Source organism: Thamnophis sirtalis, unplaced genomic scaffold (genome assembly GCF_051295495.1).
Source record: "Thamnophis sirtalis isolate CommonGarterSnake01/CBP01778 unplaced genomic scaffold, rThaSir2_p1.2 scaffold_2, whole genome shotgun sequence".
In the NCBI taxonomy this organism is placed as follows: Eukaryota; Metazoa; Chordata; class Lepidosauria; order Squamata; family Natricidae; genus Thamnophis; species Thamnophis sirtalis.
Window position 1 is genome coordinate 122,315,236 of NW_028261382.1, and position 17,864 is coordinate 122,333,099.

Consider the following 17,864-nt stretch of genomic DNA (forward strand, 5'->3'; position numbering starts at 1 on the left):
GCTTAAGCATCAACATGTTTTGGATTGAACATTTAAAAAGAAGGGTATATTTGAGCACTTCTGAATTTTATGTGAAGTAGCCTAAGAGACAGCTACAAGAAACTTTATTCATTATCCAATGAAAATATAATTAATATGCAAGCAATATGGCAAAAAACCCAGCCAACTACATAAGTGGCTCAGAGGTGAGTTGCAAATCCCGGTGCTACTGACTTGCTTGTGCTCACATGCGTTTGTGCGACGCTTCTGCGCATACACAGAAGCATCTGGCTGGATAGGTGGAGCCCACCCGATCCAGGCCGAACTGGGAGCAACCTATGAAGTGGCTCTCCAATAGTATCATTAAGGTAATTCTGATATAACATTTCCCAGTCATACAAGAGTTGCTTTCCAATAATAAAAAAACATATATCTGCAGCTGAAATTCCCAGACATAATATATATTATTAATGCTAAATACTGGTGGGCATGGCTGAAGTCTGAACTGCTCCACTCTTAATTAGCAGTATAGGAGAACCCCTTGTGAAGACAAGATCTCCAGACTTTTAGACACAATTTTAAGTTTGTGAAATTATTATAGCTATCATAATATAACTACCTAGTTCAGATGCTGGCAATCTTTTTATGCAGTGATATGGGATCTCATTATAATGATACAGACGGCAAAATATTAAGCAGAAAATCTGACAAGATTTGGCCTTCATTAATTCCTGGGATTTTATGCATTTATACAAAATCCTTGGTGATCACAAATGACAACCCCAAATCTCTTATGTTTTAAAAATCTGACAAGTGTTCAGCTATTTTTTTTAGTAGCATTTGATTGCATTAAATTACAGATATTGTAAAATATACAATCATTAGCTGCAGGAAATGGGGGGAAAGCACTCCTCTTACTAGCATAAATTCAAAATGGCATACTATATACAGCATACTAAAAATTTTATTTGCCCGATATAACAACAAAGTTCCTTTTTAAACACATTAGCTAGTTGTTGTAGAATTTACAGCTGGCTAATTCCTGCTGGATCCCTGTTCTTTCTGTATTCAGATCCTATTTTATTAAATATTATGCAACTGGAAAATCATTGATAGGCACACCTAAGATTGGTAATAAGAGGGAGGGACGGAGAGAGAGAGAGAGGGATGGAGGCAGGGAGGGAGAGAGAGAGACAGATTGTGATGATAATATGGAATAATGATTTACAATGGTATGTGTAAAAAAGTTATAGCAATATTGAGCAGAAACTAATATCTGGAAATTCATAAATAAAGCATGACAACTGTTTAAGAACAGGGCAAAAAGTGTTATTGCATAACATGCTGTCAATTGATTAGACAAACAATGAATGTAAGGTAGTAATTTTTTAAAGTCAAGTATTAATATTTGCAAAAGGCTTTTTATTAAGCCATTCAGTGACTTAACTAGTATGAAGCAAAAATATAAGTAAAAGCATGCATTTATACACAGTCACACACAGGAAAGCAGATACCTGGCATCTCTATGATGGTAGTCAATGGATTGAGTGTGATGGGACCAAGGCAGAGTGAGATAATGACTGAAAGCATAGCAGAAACAAAAATAAAATTGTAAGACAATAAAATTAATATAGAGTAACATATATAGATATAGATATATATTATAAAATAGAAGGTCTTGAGCGCACAAGCACAAAGATGTAATTTTTATACAGAAAAAATATATGCATAAAATGGATTGATATATTAATATGCTTCTCCTGATTCAATACTACTATAAGTCACTTTTTCAGTGCCACTGTAACTTTGAACCGTCACTAAATGAACTATTGTAAATCGAAGACTACCTGTATTGCTTCAGACTATTAGAAATTCTTGCTAATTGTTTACATTATGAATTTTACTAACTCTTATAACATTGCCTACTTTTGTCAACTTGTAGTTTGGTTCAAATATGAGTTGTAAAGGATTGTGATAAAATATTTTCTTTATATCTGTTTTAATTCAGGATTATTTACAGAAATAATGGATGTTTTCCCTTTTTAATATATTCTAATATTTATGTAATTTTTCTACTTTGAATATCCTTAATGTATACCTTTTATCCTTTTTTTCTTTTTTCTGTCTTGTAATAAAAGCATACAATATATTTTTTTAAAAGAGTCTGACATTCCTGTGTGGGAATGCTTTGAGTAGAAAGATCCTAAGAGAGATCAGTGGCCTGCAGGGCTTCACTTTGCCTGCTGCAATATTGTCCACTTCCATCCATCTGCAGGCCTCTCTGGGTATTTGAACTTTGGCTGCAAAAAACAGCCCTTAGTGGCAGACACTTTCTTTAACAGAAGAGACATCAATCTCACCTAAGACCTTCCAGGAGGTCAGTGCTTTCTCTTGAGCACAGGCATACACACACACACACAATTAAGGGATGGCTCACCCAAATTGTACCACACATCAGCAGCAGCTCATAACATCTGCCTCCTTGTTATGGTCTACTCTAACTCATCAGAATCAGGGGCTGAACAGCCTGATCTGGCAAACAGTAAGGCTCAGGAGTTCCAATCACCTGGAATAGATCAGGGACCTAATGAGAATGAGCAGGTGACTCAGATGTAATAAGAGGCCAGATCCTGGCAGAATGCCTAGACCCACAATGAGCCAAGTAGTTTAAATGACAAAACCAAGATTTCTCAGCAATAGAGGTTAACAAACTTCAATCAAGAGACTGACAATACTGGATCTGTGATCTTATTATTCTGGCTCTTTGCTCTGCTCTTGGCTTGACGTCTCAAATCAGCTGTGAAATGTTCCTACAGATAACTAATTTCTCTTCCATTGTCACATCCCATTTACCAGGTGTGGATGCTATTGGTGCATTGCCTTTTGTTTCTTTTAGCTATGATCCTAAATTGGACTCTGTTGATCTGTCTCTGGATCAATTCATATTCAAACCTACCCAGAGCTGCATCCTAATTGTACAGAAAGATCTCACATTTCCTATGTTTATTCTGGAACTTCTGTGCAACTGCTCAGCTGGGCAGTCTATCTGTCTTCTGAGGGTTTATTATTACCCATAATTAATCCAATTGTAAACCTGGTACTGTGTAACTGCTGACTCTAAAAAAAGTAGTTTGATTCTAACCCCAAAATAGAGATATTTGCTCCTTTCTGCTTTTGCAACCAAATTGGGACTTTTGCTGGCAGAAAAAAAACTCAGAAAAACTTTCTCAGCTCACTCTTAGTGATTACATTGTGCAACTATGGCGTTTTCACATTACAAGTGTCCTGAAGCTCATTGAAAGAAATTTGAGAGATTCCTAGACTGATTCCCAGCATTTTTGGAACAGTATCATCTTTATATGAGTCCCACCCATTGTTGGCTCACACAGTGTGCTCTCTAGGCTAGCTGCTAAATGGGCTACTCTGCTGTTTCAATGGAGCATCTAATGAATAATGTTCACCATTTCATCATAAAATTGAAAACAAGGTTAAAGATCTTATCACACCACTCACAAACAATTAGCATGTCAAGAAGCAAAACCCGGGATGCGCTCAGTAGCACAATATGTAAAGGATTGTCAGCCTTTGGCTCCATACTTGAACTGCAATAAGGCTTTTTTGATAGAACTGTCCCAGAAAAGTGGAGTGGATGAAAATATAGGTGATTCTCAGGTAACAACCATTCATCCCGTGACCATTCAAACTTACATCGGTGCTGAACAAGAGGTATTTCCAACTGCTTATCACACATACAATGGTTGCAGTGTCCCTGCAGTCGTATGATCATTATCCAGGTGCTCAGTTACTGGCTCACAATTATATTGCATTGTTCTGAGGTCACGTGATTGCCATTTGGAACTTTCTTTGCCAGCTTCCTACAAGCAATGTCAATGGGCAAATTGGCAGGAAGTTGCAATTAACAGCATGGGATTTACTTAATGACAGAAACTGGAACTGCCGGAATTTCTGAGTGATATAGTCATATAACATTGCATTTTGCAATCACATTGATTAGTGACAGAAATTCTAATCCCATCATTAAGTGATGACTACCTCTATAGGATAACATGGTCAAACTTGAATGCCCACTGCATTCAGTAAGCTGCTAGAGCAGGGTTGTCAAACTCACAGCCTGCGAGCCAGATGCATCACACAATGTCCACATCCATGCCCTGTTTAGCAAAGGGGGGGGATCATGATATGTCTTTAAATAGATTAACTAAAAGTGTCTAAATAAACCTGGTCTTGTTTTTTGCTAGAGGAGGGTTTATATTAGTGATAGAAAGAAAAACATGGCCAGTCGTCCTCATTTAACCAATGTTTTTTCAGTAAGCCATAATTTCTTACATTCAGTTCTAAAAGCATGAGATATACAAGATTTCTCCTACTAACTTAATTATGGGAAGAAAAAAACATTGTTTGCAAGAAGGTCATAAATCAAGGTTTGGCATCTTTCTCTCTCTATCTCTTTTTTCAAATGAAGAGGAATTTTATCCTCTAACTGATAGAGCCAACTGGTTTTATCAACCCTCCAAATAAGGGTTGCCAAAAGCCAGATCCAGCCTAGCTACTCAATGTTTCAACTTGTCTTCTCCCAAATCACTTTCTTTTTCTCTTCCTACTTTTGCCCGGTATATGGATTATTCTTCTGTCAGGCACGTCTCCCTCTCTTCTCTAGCTGTTAAATCATCAAGTCTTTAATTGTTGAGATATTTTCCCTCATGACACCAGGTTTTTCTAGTGAGAGGTCTGAGTGCTCATGAATCTCATGCTAGTTGCACTTATTTGCTAGTTCCCTCACACATATGTGTTAGTTGTTCCCGACTCTATGGGGCAGTGCTCATTTCCGTTTCAAAGCCAAAGAGCCAGTGCTGTCCGAAGACATATCCATGGTCATGTGGCTGGCATGACTAAACAACGAAGGTGCACGGAACACTGTTACTTTCCCAACCAAGGTGGTTCCTATTTTTCTACTTGCATTTTTACATGCTTTTGAACTGCTAGGTTCGCAAAACTGGGACAAGTAACGGGAGCTCACTCCATTATGCAGCGCTAGGTATTCGAACTGCCACCCTGCCGACGTTTCTAATTGACGAGCTCAGCGTCTTAGCCACTGAGCCACCATGTCCCATGTTGAATGTATGTATGTATGTATGTATGTATGTATGTATGTAGTGTCACAACCCCTGGCATGCCCAAATATGGGAGGAAGTCTACTGCTTCCATTCTCTGTCTATCAGCTCGTCACAAGAGACCATCCAGACAGAAACCCAATATTTTTACAGTTGCCTTTGTTACATTTGTGTTGTATTTGTGCTGATAAATTATATATATATATATATATATATATATATATATATATATATATATATATGTATATGTATATGTATATGTATATGTATATGTATATGTATATGTATATGTATATGTATATGTATATGTATATGTATATGTATATGTATATGTATATGTATATGTATATGTATATGTATATGTATATGTATATGTATATGTATATGTATATGTATATGTATATGTATACACATACATACATACATACACACACACACACATATATATATATAAAATCACAACATTGTTACATCTATTGTTATTTTTAATTAAAATCACATTTATATGTCAATAAAAAATACCTTATTTTTTATTATGCCATTACAGTACTCCTAATAAATTTACAGTACTGCTTAACATTTTTAATGTACTGCATTGTTTACAATATTAAATCAGCATTAAGATCTAAGGCTGCATTCTTTCTATGCCACAAATATTTCTGAATGACTTGGAATCAGTTACTGCCTCTAGCCTAAACTCTCTTATCATGTTGCCATTACTGGTAAGAAAATATAGAAATCAAGTACCCTGATTCCATGGAGACAGAGCAAAAAATAAATAAAAATGGCATGGAGTGGCCCTGTTTATATTTCTCCTAATGTTTGGCAGTAACAAATAACTACAGATTTACTACATTTTTCAATACACAATTTGTGCACACAAGCATTATTTTTAAGCTGGTAGTACCACAACCTCCTAAATCATAAATGAATTTATATAAACCTCTCTTCCAAATATTTCTATGGGCAAGAAATAATTAAAATTTGTTTCTATATTACAAAGATTTTCTAACTTTTGTCACAGCACAACTATTTGCATGAACAAAATAAGAAAAAACACCCTAAGTGATTTTTGACAGTTTTATCACTTTCCCTGTGCTAGTTTAATCAGGTTTTTAAAAATGTTTAATCTTGCTGAAATTGATTATGACCCTGGGAGATCTCAACTCAATATGAACATGAAATAAGTGAGTGTATGTACTTGATAGTCTTTATTTTTAATTTTATTAATTTTAAACTAGCCCCAATAAGATTCCAGATCTATTTTTTTTTAATCTAGTGTCATATTGAAAAGAAGAAAACGGGTATATATTTGTGGGGACAAGTGGAAAGGAACTGGGGAAAAATCCTTGGAACATGTCATTTAGTGCAACCATGTTGGTTCAGCAGTTATTGCATTAAAAAGAGTTCATTGTCACAGACTAGATCTAGAAGCAAAAATAGCAAAGAATAACATGCAACAAATAAACATCTTATTATAATTTACTGGACTAAGAACAGTTACTTCAATATTTGCACAGTTTCATAGAAAATAATTCTGACACAATTTTGACAGAATTCTGTCAAAACCTTCCTAAGATAGAGACTGCAACTCAGTATTGTGTATATTCTTTCAAAAACAATTGAAAGAAAGCTTGTATATGCCTGAATTTATCAATTAAAGTTATTCCTACTTAACAGCATCCAATGTGAAAGCGATGACTTCAAAGGAGTATTTGAAGTTTTTGCACTATAGATTTTAAAAATCTCTAGAACAATAGCACATATCAGTTCTGAAAAGTATCTTTCCCGTTTTGAAATTCAAAAAAATCCTTGTTTTCTAACATAGCCTAAAACAAAGGGGATTTATCATTAAACAGTCTTATCATATTCGTCTAAAATACTAAGTCAAAGTCCCAGATATAATAAATTATATTCCAATGAAATAATATTTTTCCATATAAGAATTGCTTCTCACACTGACAAAAATTCAGTTCACCATTATATAGACAACCCGAGGCAGGTCCACTACCATAGCACTTAGACTTATACACCGCCTCACATTGCTTTACAGTCCTCTCTAAGTGGTTTTACCGAGTCAGCATATTGCCCCCAACAATCTGGGTCCTCATTTTACCCACCTCAGAAGAATGGAAGGCTGATTCAACCTTGAGTCTGGTGAGAATTGAACTGCTGGCAGTCAGCAGAATTAGCAAAACTGCATTCTAACCACTGCCCCACCACAGCTCAGGAAAAAGCACTTCCCTTCTTTCCAGTATATCATATGACAGGGGCAAAAACACTCAAAATCTCTATTCCTAATTAGCTACATTGGTTTTAAATGTAGAATTCTTGTATTAGTGCTTGTTTAGCTTACTAAATCTTGCTAAAGAAAGCTATGAATTCATGCTTGGGAAAAATTGCTTTTCATACCTCCATACCTCTGGAGAGAATGAACCTGGTCTCAGAGATTAGCATTTAGTTTAAGAATGGGAAACTAAGAGAAGGAATAAGTAACATTTTTTATATTGGAAAGATGTGCAAAGTACAGGACTTCGACAGGACTGGAGTTGGGATTTGTGCTACTTCTTAAATAACAATCTGTAGTCAGGGATAAGCAGCTAAGTGCCCATAATTGCTAATGACAATTAGTAATTTTAACAATTGTTCAAGAAAGTAAAATAATAGCTCCAAAGTGCTATTAAAATCACAAATAAAGTAATAAAGTACAAAGTGAACACATTGAAATATAAAAATCTGAGCTGGCAATGCCTAGTTTTTAAAAAAATGGATTTTATGGACTTATTATGGCTAGTTCAATGAAAATGTTAAGCAACGTGTGATAGTGTGATAGAAATTTTTAGAATGGAATCATTAGGACAATTCATTTGAAAAATAGTGCCACATTTGAAAATATTGTGAAGCTGAAGATTTGATAAGGAGAAACATGAAAAGAGAGGCATGACAACAGAGATATAGAATATAATGTATGGTGTGGACCAAGCATGAACCAGAGTGAGTGCCTAGTTAGAACACATACTCATGCATGGAAACTAATCCAGCAACCATTCAGGACTGACCAACAAAAAAAATACTTTATACAAAACTTGTAAATCATGAAATTCACTGTCTTTTGCAATGCATGCCTTCTGAGAGCCATATTTTGTAAGTTTTATAAAGAAAGACAAATTAACAAAAGCCTGGGTTACCTACCTATGGCTGCTAGCTTACGCAATTACTACCATTCACAAACCACTATCTATAAGATGCTATTGACCAACAGTATAACAAAGCCATTGCTTTTCTGTCTATGGTTATGAGTTTCCAGAATGCCTCTGGTAGGCCACTATATAAAATAGCATACTAGAACACGTGAAGACATTGGTTTCATCCAGCCAGGTTCTTTTTTTTTTTAATCCACTCTTGATTACCAGCATTAAAACAAAAGCAGAAAAATCATTAGCATCCTAGAAAGGCCTAGAAAGATGTTTTCATGCATTACTAAAATGTTGGAATCTACTGGCACCTTAACATGTTAATTCAAAGATCTGGATCAACTTATCCAGTGAGTTGGCAAGTCATGCACAAAAGAAGCAGCAGTAGATCTTAAACCAACATTCTAGATACTGTGCCTTACTTAAGAACACAGGACTTGGCTGAGGTACTGGCAGAGCATTGATATCTCAAGAATCCTGGACCCGTAGTGATGAAGGACCACAAACAGGAAATTCACCTGATTCTGATTAAAGGGATATGATTTCCTTCCCTCCCCCATCCAAACCACAAAAGCAAGCAATGCTTTTCAGCTGTAAGGAATGCACATTTTGGCAGAGGCATGGAAAGAAAAATTAGCAAGATTGATTCTGGTCCCATTTCTAGTTCAAATATACAGACCAAACCATGGAAAAATAATTAAAATAAATACATTTATATGTATTTATAAGAGAAGAAATGTTATATTAAATAGAGATTCTCAAAAGACCCTTTTGCACTAAGCCCAATCTATGTGATGAACATACTTCAGAGATCAACAGCTGTACTACATGTGTTTTCTCTCCAGATATAAATGCTACCTAAAAGATAAGTATATATTGTTTAAAATATATTTATGTATAGGCAATTGATGATAAAATCAAGTATAGAATGCACCAGGAAGCTTTCCAATTATTTGATATATAAATATTAAATTATTATATTGGTAAATTATTGTATATTCCTATTTCTAAAGGCCTTAACAGACTAATTATTATTTACCTTAAATGAATTATTATTCAAAATCAAATTAATAGTAAAAATAAAATAAAAGCCTCATAGAATAAAACTCTAACTTCTTTAAGTTAAAAGGTATTTGCTGCCTTCTATTTTTCTGACAGGAAAAATGCATGGTATAAATACATAATATACAACACAATGCCTGTAACAAAATAATAATTTCAAAAACAGGAACAATCCATTTTTTTCTACCCTAATTTTGTAAACCAGAGAGCTGAAATGGCTCTGCCTGTAAACTCTGTTTCCATTGTTTATTCTGTTACTTCAGAATATCTACCTCTCTCTGTCTGGACAGTTGTGGTCATCCATTATTCGATGTCTATCCATTCGATTCATGGTATTGTAATGTGCAGGAGTAGATCGGGTCCCTCGAGACCCATGTTCCACATTCCTTGAAGAAACAAAACCGTCAATGTTATAGTGGGGGAAATGAGCAAATCCCTTTGCTAATCTCTAAAATGATCTTTAGTAAATAAATGCAGACTGTCATATTTTTCTCCATAACAGTTTTTTCTGGTCATTAATACATATGCTGGTTATTTAAATTCTGGCATTTGATGCAGCATTTTGGAAAATGCTTTAGCATCCTATAAATCTTTACAATCAGATAATTGTAAAACGGGAAGTCGTAGCTTCTTAATTGATGAGAGAAATTTGGAAAAATTAAGCCAGATTCTAATGCCTCCAATAGGTGGGAAAGTTGTTTCCTGAATATTTAGATTTGCTTTTGCCATATCCTAAAATTGTTGTGCTGTTATATACAATTCGAATGGCCATTAACTGACCAATCTTATTTGGAAATAAAATGAAATTCCAAACAATCTACCCACTACAGAGTAAGCATGTAATTTAAAATTATTCATGCAAAATAACCAGTACTGATTGAAACAAATTCTAACTACGGTAAATAGGTATCTTGATTAATTTTATTGGTAATTCACATTATTTTCTCCAACAATCTGGGTCTTTATTTTACTGACCATGGAAGGATGACAGGCTGTGTCAACTTTGAGCCTGGTGAGATTTGAAATGCCAAATTGCAGACAGTCAGCAGAAGCAGCCTGCAGTACTACACTCTTAACCACTGCGAACCGCAGCTATATATGCTGATATATTAAATATTATAGAAAATAATTTAAGTATTTTCCTCCATGTCTTTTTAAAAACAATGTTTAACTTTTGGCATGATGAACACTCCTTTAGAAAATTTGGCAATTGACATTTAAAAGGAACTTTTAAACTTTTATAAGAAGTACGTAATTTTCATAAACAATTGAAACTTCCACTCACTATAGGCGGGAATATTTTTTCACAAATGTTATAGGAGGCGTATATTAATTTTATGATATTAAAAAATCAAGAAAATGGTAGGACCTTTTCTGACTAGTACAATTTATATTTTTAACTTTTTTCAATTGGAAAACTTAAAATATGTGTTAATTGTCCCTTAATGGGCCATTGGAGGAAAGATAAATACCTTGTAACAAAACATTAGGGTAGAGGAACAAAAGTTATAGGACCTTTAATAAAATTATTCAAGTTCAGGGGTGTCAAACAGCCTTGGCCAGACCTTTCTGAACAGAGTGGTGTCTTTGACAACAGCAGCGCGCGCGCGCACACACACACACACACACACACACAGAAACACACACAAAATCTGTCTTTCCTCTTTACAAACATATAAACAATTTCTAACCAGTCTTACAACTGAACTTCAGCAAGATGGCTGCATCATCATGTCTTCTCAGGCAATTCCTAATGTGTAAGGCTGACTAATGTTTGTTATTATTATTCCCAGTTAGAGACTAGGCAGGAGTATAATTCTGATATTCTCCACTTATTTTTCCTATCCCCATGCATTTGTTTTCTTCAGTAGTTTGATATTTCTTGCTTTCTTCCATATATGTATCCAGGACACAACTATGTTGAAAAAAATCACATCAGAATTGATATCTATATCAATTATAGCTTCACTGAATATTTTTTGTAAGTTAATTCCACAACTACCTAGTTTGAAAAGCCCTTTCTACTGTTGTTTGGAAGATATGAAAATACTAAATTTTGGGGTTTTCATCTACCTGCCAAAAACTGAAAGAGACAGGGCTTCTTCTCTGATGACACATATTTCAATTATACAGACACAAGTTTCCAATTATATAGCACTTTTGTGTGGATTTTAACCTTGCTGTTATTGATCAACCTTGAATAAAATAATGAATATAAATGGTACATGAATAAGTAGTCTAATCATTTTCTTGAGATAATATTTTCAGATGTTAACATGGCTGTTGTGTACTCTTACTAAATTTTATACATTTCATGTTGTGCATACATGTGTATAAACTTAACAAGTCTCATTAAAATATTACCACACCACTGACTAATTATTAATGCGAGTCTGACTATTTCGTTATCAAGAGAAAAATATTATCTATAATATATATAGATTAAAATATATGAGGACCTCAATAAAAACATTTTCTGGCTTTCGTATTTATTTACTGGAAATATTTTACTATAACCAATATCTGCAATTTTAAACAGGCAGAATATATCTCAGAACAAGAGTACAATGTAGAAACTGCCACTAGAATATGGAATCACTTATGTTCCAGCATGAAATTCTCATATTAAAAATAAATTAATTTTTATTAATTTATTTAACGGTTAAAATCTCCCAAGAAAAAATGGTAAGCAGAATAAAAAATGATTATTTAAAATAATGGTAATTTTCTATCAGTACCACAGTTCTAACAAGACCATTGTATACTTTTCTCACCTCAGTGTTTCTTGTCTGGGTGCAGAAAATTTTCTTGCATACTAACAGCTTTCCGTGTTAAACAGAATTTTAAAAAGTAGAATATCATACTACACTCAAATGGGAGATTTATCAGATACTGGACATAAAATTTATCTGAATGGTGATAAATGATACTAATATAAAAAGTATTTTAATCATTCGATGTTATAACATAATCTTTGTGTATGTAAATATTCATTATCTAATTTCTTTATATTATATAAATTCATCAATGAATAATTAACAAATGTTATATATTATTATACATCATTTATAAACACTTGTACTGTTTTAATGTTTTTTGCCTTACAGTTGTTTTATAATTTTAGAATAATAAGTGGCCCAGAGTCACTTGGTTGAACTGGATGACTATAGAAATTGAATAAATGACTAAACAAATAAACTAAACATAGACAAATATGAATAAGCTAATAAAACAGATCATTATAAACAAAGTATTTGTTTTAAGTAAATAATTAGTTTAAGATTTTCTCTCTTTCATTTTTAAAAAAGTTTTATAAAGTCATGTTTTATCGGTGTATTTTATATTGAACCCCAGCCTTTCCCTACAAGTTTCAACTACAAATTACCTTTGTAATGGAGGAACACTGGGAGACCATGATCTAGTTCTTCCTATACTGTCACCACGCTGAGGAGAGCCTGATCGAGAGCAATGATTGGATGACATCACTTGTTCTGGCACTGATAATGTTGAACTTTGAAGATCTCTTCCATTATGTCTGTAATCTACCAAAATAAAAAAAAATAGAGCTGAAAGAAATATACAGGCTTATTGACTGTTGTTGTTTTTTAAGTAGCATAGACAATAAAAAAAATTTCAAATTGCTCACATCAAATCACATAAATTCACAAAAGTTAGCCTTTGTCAAATAGGGCCAAAAACCCCATATTATTAAGGCATTCATTTCCAACAACAGTCAGCTAATAATTTTGGAAACCCCAAAACTGAAATAGGTTTCTGTTAATGTTTTATTTGTTTCCTAAATAGGTATAGAAAGCAGAGACACACACAATACAGTATCTACTGTATGAACAGAATGGATAATTTTTATCTCTTATTCTTTTTGTGGGGAACAATCTTTTTGAGATTTTCTGAAATCTGAATCATATCTACTTATTTTTCAGGTATTCTTTTGCTTGGGCCCTCTTCCTACTAAGTGTTGAGGCTCCGACTAATGAACCCAAGCAATCAGAAATCTGAAACATGGCTCCTTCTCAAAAGTCTTCCTTAATGAGTACATCATATCGGCACAGCTTCAAAGAAAAACCAAATCTATTTTTCCCCATGGTTACAGTATAATTAAACTAGGAAATAACCCCATCCCCAAGTGTCACAGGTCATATTGGCCAATTGGATTAATTGGCGGACTCTTCAGGCACTCCTTCTCCAACCTTATTGGTTGCCAGTAGAGATGACCTTGGTTCTCATGAGAAAGCTCTTTGTTGTGTCTAGTAAGGCATTCCAACCTCTTTTCTCCCTTCCCCCCTCTGTGTGGCAACTGAGGAACAGAAAAATGGATGCTGCCAGATTCAGTTCGAAATTGACACATTTATTCATAGATCCTACAGCAAGTATTTTTGTGTAGTCTTGGCCCCAAACAACTTTAAACTCTTTAATAAAAACTGATTTCCTTAGTTTACTTGATGCAATGTCACAGAATATTTCCTGCCATTACAGAATTTTCACTGTAATTTCTAAAGATGATACAGCTTTGGGGTGGGGGTGGGGAGAAAAGGCTAACTGCTGGTATAAGCCTTCCTTAGGGATGTGTCAAAAAAAAGATAATGCTCTATTTATTCTTATTGATAAAATTTCTCCATAGGTACACAGTTGTAAGCAACAAAATTGAACAAAAATTCTTCAATTACATGAGGGAGAAAACCATTATTGAACAAGTTAAAAACATAAAAGGTTAATGAAATGAATGGTATATAAAATGGAATGATATTTTAGATAAAGCTACCCCTCATCTACAAAGTGCTAATTCAGAACAAGCTACTTATATATAATGTGTTCATTATGCCTTTTCATTGCTTCCCAGGGGAAGTTCTTTAACGGAGCCTACCGTATCTTAATTAAAAACCTGGAAGCTGGGGGAGTTTGTCAACGAGCCTATATAAACTGCTGATTTTATTACAAGCAAGAATATAAAAACACAAGGGAGGACATCAAAAATCATGACACAAGGTATAAGAGAAGCTGAAACTGGAAAGAATGCAACTTAATAAATCTAAAACAAAAGAACCATCACGATTATTTGCAGGGTAGTCACAACATACACAATGTGTAGAAGATGGCCCAGATTCTTGGACTTTGAACTATACCATTGACCAAAAATTTGGTACACTACTTTTATCTGGCATGTGCCAGGTAAGAACAGCTTTGAGAGGGACAAATATGGAGTAGCAAGGGCAAAAGGTGATACCTGCCTAAAAGTCAGCCAAATCAGCCAAATCAACCCTGACAATCAGATGTTGCAGCTAGATTGGGGGTAACTTGCAACAGAAAAATGGCAAAAGACAATCTCCTCTGGTCCTTGTTGCTTCTCCAAAGTCTCTTTTCCTGCCATGAGATTCAAACCTGGAAAATCAATTTTGAGGGAAATTTTGGAATTTAGCATTTAATCTTGAAAAAACGAGGTATGGAGGAAGAAGGAAATGAAATGGGAGGAGGACTGCATTTGCATTTAGTGTATCGTCTTACAGCTAAAAGAAGTATAATTTGCACTGCAAAATAATATCTGAATGAGAAATAATTCATTACAATATTTTTAAAAGCGTATGGTAAAGGAAAAATAATTTGCCATAGCTTGTTATGGTGCAAGTTAATGACATCTGTTTGAAGACTCAATTACAAATAAAATGCATCAATGAATGTATGCAGATACTTTTAAAATGTCTCACCCTAATAGCACTGCTATTATATCTGGTTCTATTTCTTTTTTCCCTAAATTTCAGTCATTCAATTTCAAAATTCAAACTGCAGTAAGAGGAAGAAATAATTAAGGTAGTATAACCATGCAGTCTCCATGAAAAACATGCATTGTCACCATATGGCATTAAGCAAAGAAGAATTGTTTGATCTATGGAATGGGACATGGATTCTCAAGCTAATGAACCAGAACTGCCATTTGTAACCTAAAGAGAAACTGCAAATATTGTGTGTGCCTAAATCAGTGTTTCTCAACCTCAGCAACTTTAAGATGTGTAGACTTCATCTCCCAGAATTCCCCAGCCTACATGAAGAGCAGAAATATCTTAAGACTGTTGATGTTGAGAAACACTTAATTACTATGGCCTGGAAGTACCCTTCAGTATGAGGTATTTCAAGCAGATCACAAAGCATGCAGTTTATTTATTTTATTTTTATCCTGACTTTATTGTTTTATAAATAAGTCAAGGCAGTGAACCAGTGGTGGGTTTCAAAAATTGTTGGAACCTACTCTGTGGGTGTGGCCTCCTTTGTGGGAGTGGCTTGCTACCCATGTGACTGGGTGGGAGTGGCTTGCCGCCCATGTGACCGGATATGAAATTATGAATTAGTACTTAGGTCGGTCCAAGTAGCTATTCAGAAGTTAGTGGTTAGAAGCAATCGTAAAGGAAGATATGGAATTAAAACCAGAAATATTTTGTTGGCTATTTGAAAGGGAGTATAATATATATTTAATTTTAACACATGTTAGCAGCTGCTGGAATTGTGTTTGCACAACAGTGGAAAAACAGAGATATGTAAATGAATAAATATTACAATGTGCAGGAATAAATAAATTGACAATTAAAATCAAGAAGGCTTTGAATACTTTTTCACGTGGGATTGGTTTTAGCAACTGCCAACTAATGGAAACAGAAATTAGAAATACAAAAGTATGAAAGAAAACACCAATTATGTAAGGAAAGGTCCCTAAAATGTATAAGGAAATATTACTAGATCATTATTAATGTATAGATAACTGCGGGACATTACACACCCACCAGTGGTGGATTTCAAAAAAATTTGGAACCTTTTCTGTAGGTGTGGCCTGCTTTCCGGGTCCACTGGTGGAACCTCTTCCAACTGGTTCGGTAGATTTGACGAACCGGTTCTACCAAATAGGTGCGAACTGGTAGGAACCCACCTCTGCAGTGAACATAGTTAATACTGCTTCCTGCTCTTATTCCCCCCCCCCCCCCATAACAACCCGGTGAGCTGAGCAGAGCATGGCAAGCCTTTCTAGCTGGGCTAGTTTTATGCCTAAAGCAGGACTTTGGTATAGTTGTACCGAAAACATTGTACGATGGTACAATGGTACATTTCATTATGTCATTGTTTTCAATAATTTGCCCTATAAGTGGAAATTTTATTTACGAAAAGAAAGGTCTATTTTAGCATTGGGAAGATACAGTAACTGTTTTGCTTAAAAACACTAATCACTATAGTGCTGACCTGTCCCAGATTTATGGGAGTAAATGTAGTTTACACCAGAAAATATTTAACAAGTGGAATATATATTTTTCTCACTAAGAAATAATAGTAGCCTGGCAATGTTCTTGAAAACATAATGAGATAGTTTCACATAAAAATAGAACACAAATTAGGTGGTTATTTACAGCAAATAAATTACAAAGTTAATACCTACCAATTAATACTGAAAAAACTCTTTATTCTCAATGGTTTTAAAATATTTTAATTAAAGAAAAGCTCTAAGTGCCTCTCTCTCTAATCTTCCATATTTAGAAATAAATGTATTTAAAATTTGTTTAAAAGTACATATGCAGTTCCTCCCACTTTTTACTTTTGAAAATGCAAATTAAAATAAGAGGGGGGGGAATAAGACAGCCGTTTATCACTACTATAATGCTACTTATCCAGCAGCTGATTGTACTCACAAGTGTTAATAAGATAGGTAGTAAGGAAATATTAGTAAGAAAGGAATTGCTCTTGAAGCAATGAAGTGTTTAAACAGAGGCTGGATGGCTGTCTGTCAGAAATTCTATAACAGTGAATTCTTGAACTGCCTGATCCTTATAAAGAAACCATTATTCTTATGAATCAATCAGAACTGATAATAAAGTTTATTACATTTGCTTCTCAGAAGTTTTAGTAAGACTGTATAACTATGATTATGTAAATACAAACAAAATAGGCATTGTCTTGTCCAACCATTTAAGCTGCAGTTGCCATTAGGGAAAGCAACTATCAAGTCCTTATCACTGTGTTTCACCTGAAGGTGGAATAAGGACCATACATGTTATTGCCAGCAATATTAATACCAAAGAGGTGCTACAACTTTTGCAAAAGCAAAAAGCAAATATAGCCCATACCAATCCATAGCTCCAATAGTGGGTTTCCATTGTTTTTACTACCAGTTTGCTCATGCATGCACCCGTGTGTGCATGATGCTTCTGCACGTGCGCAACGCTTCTGCGCATGCGCAGAAGCATCCGGGCAGGTGGGCGGAGCGTCTCGCTGCTGCCACTACACCCAATTCAGGCCGAACCAGCAGAAACCATCTCTGCATAACTCTAGTTATTGCTAGGGCAGTTTTACTAAAATATAAAATTGTGCATTTTTTCTTTTGAGACAATGGCTTATTTACATCTGTGGGAGGAGGGGAGCAGCAAAAACAGAAAATATATAGTAAATATAATCAAGTGAATATATCCATTAGGAATGTAAGAACAGGATGAATATAGCTTGAGTT

The 17,864-nt window shown here is 34.6% G+C and overlaps 1 protein-coding gene across 7 annotated transcripts in view; it reads right to left on the bottom strand.

Moving 5' to 3' along the window:
• The window catches only part of RIMS2 (regulating synaptic membrane exocytosis 2), a 293,405-nt gene that overhangs the window by 112,830 nt on the left and 162,711 nt on the right, over positions 1-17,864 (bottom strand). For 6 of the 7 annotated variants that reach the window (XM_087706790.1, XM_087706791.1, XM_087706788.1 and 3 more), the window contains 2 exons: positions 12,753-12,909; positions 9,640-9,753 (listed from right to left, as the gene is read on the bottom strand). In XM_087706790.1, coding sequence (XP_087562916.1) covers positions 9,640-9,753; positions 12,753-12,909 — 271 coding nt within the window. Of the gene's footprint in view, positions 1-1,493; positions 1,560-9,639; positions 9,754-12,752; positions 12,910-17,864 lie in introns of all 7 variants that reach the window. The other variant, XM_087706787.1, reaches the window with a different exon arrangement.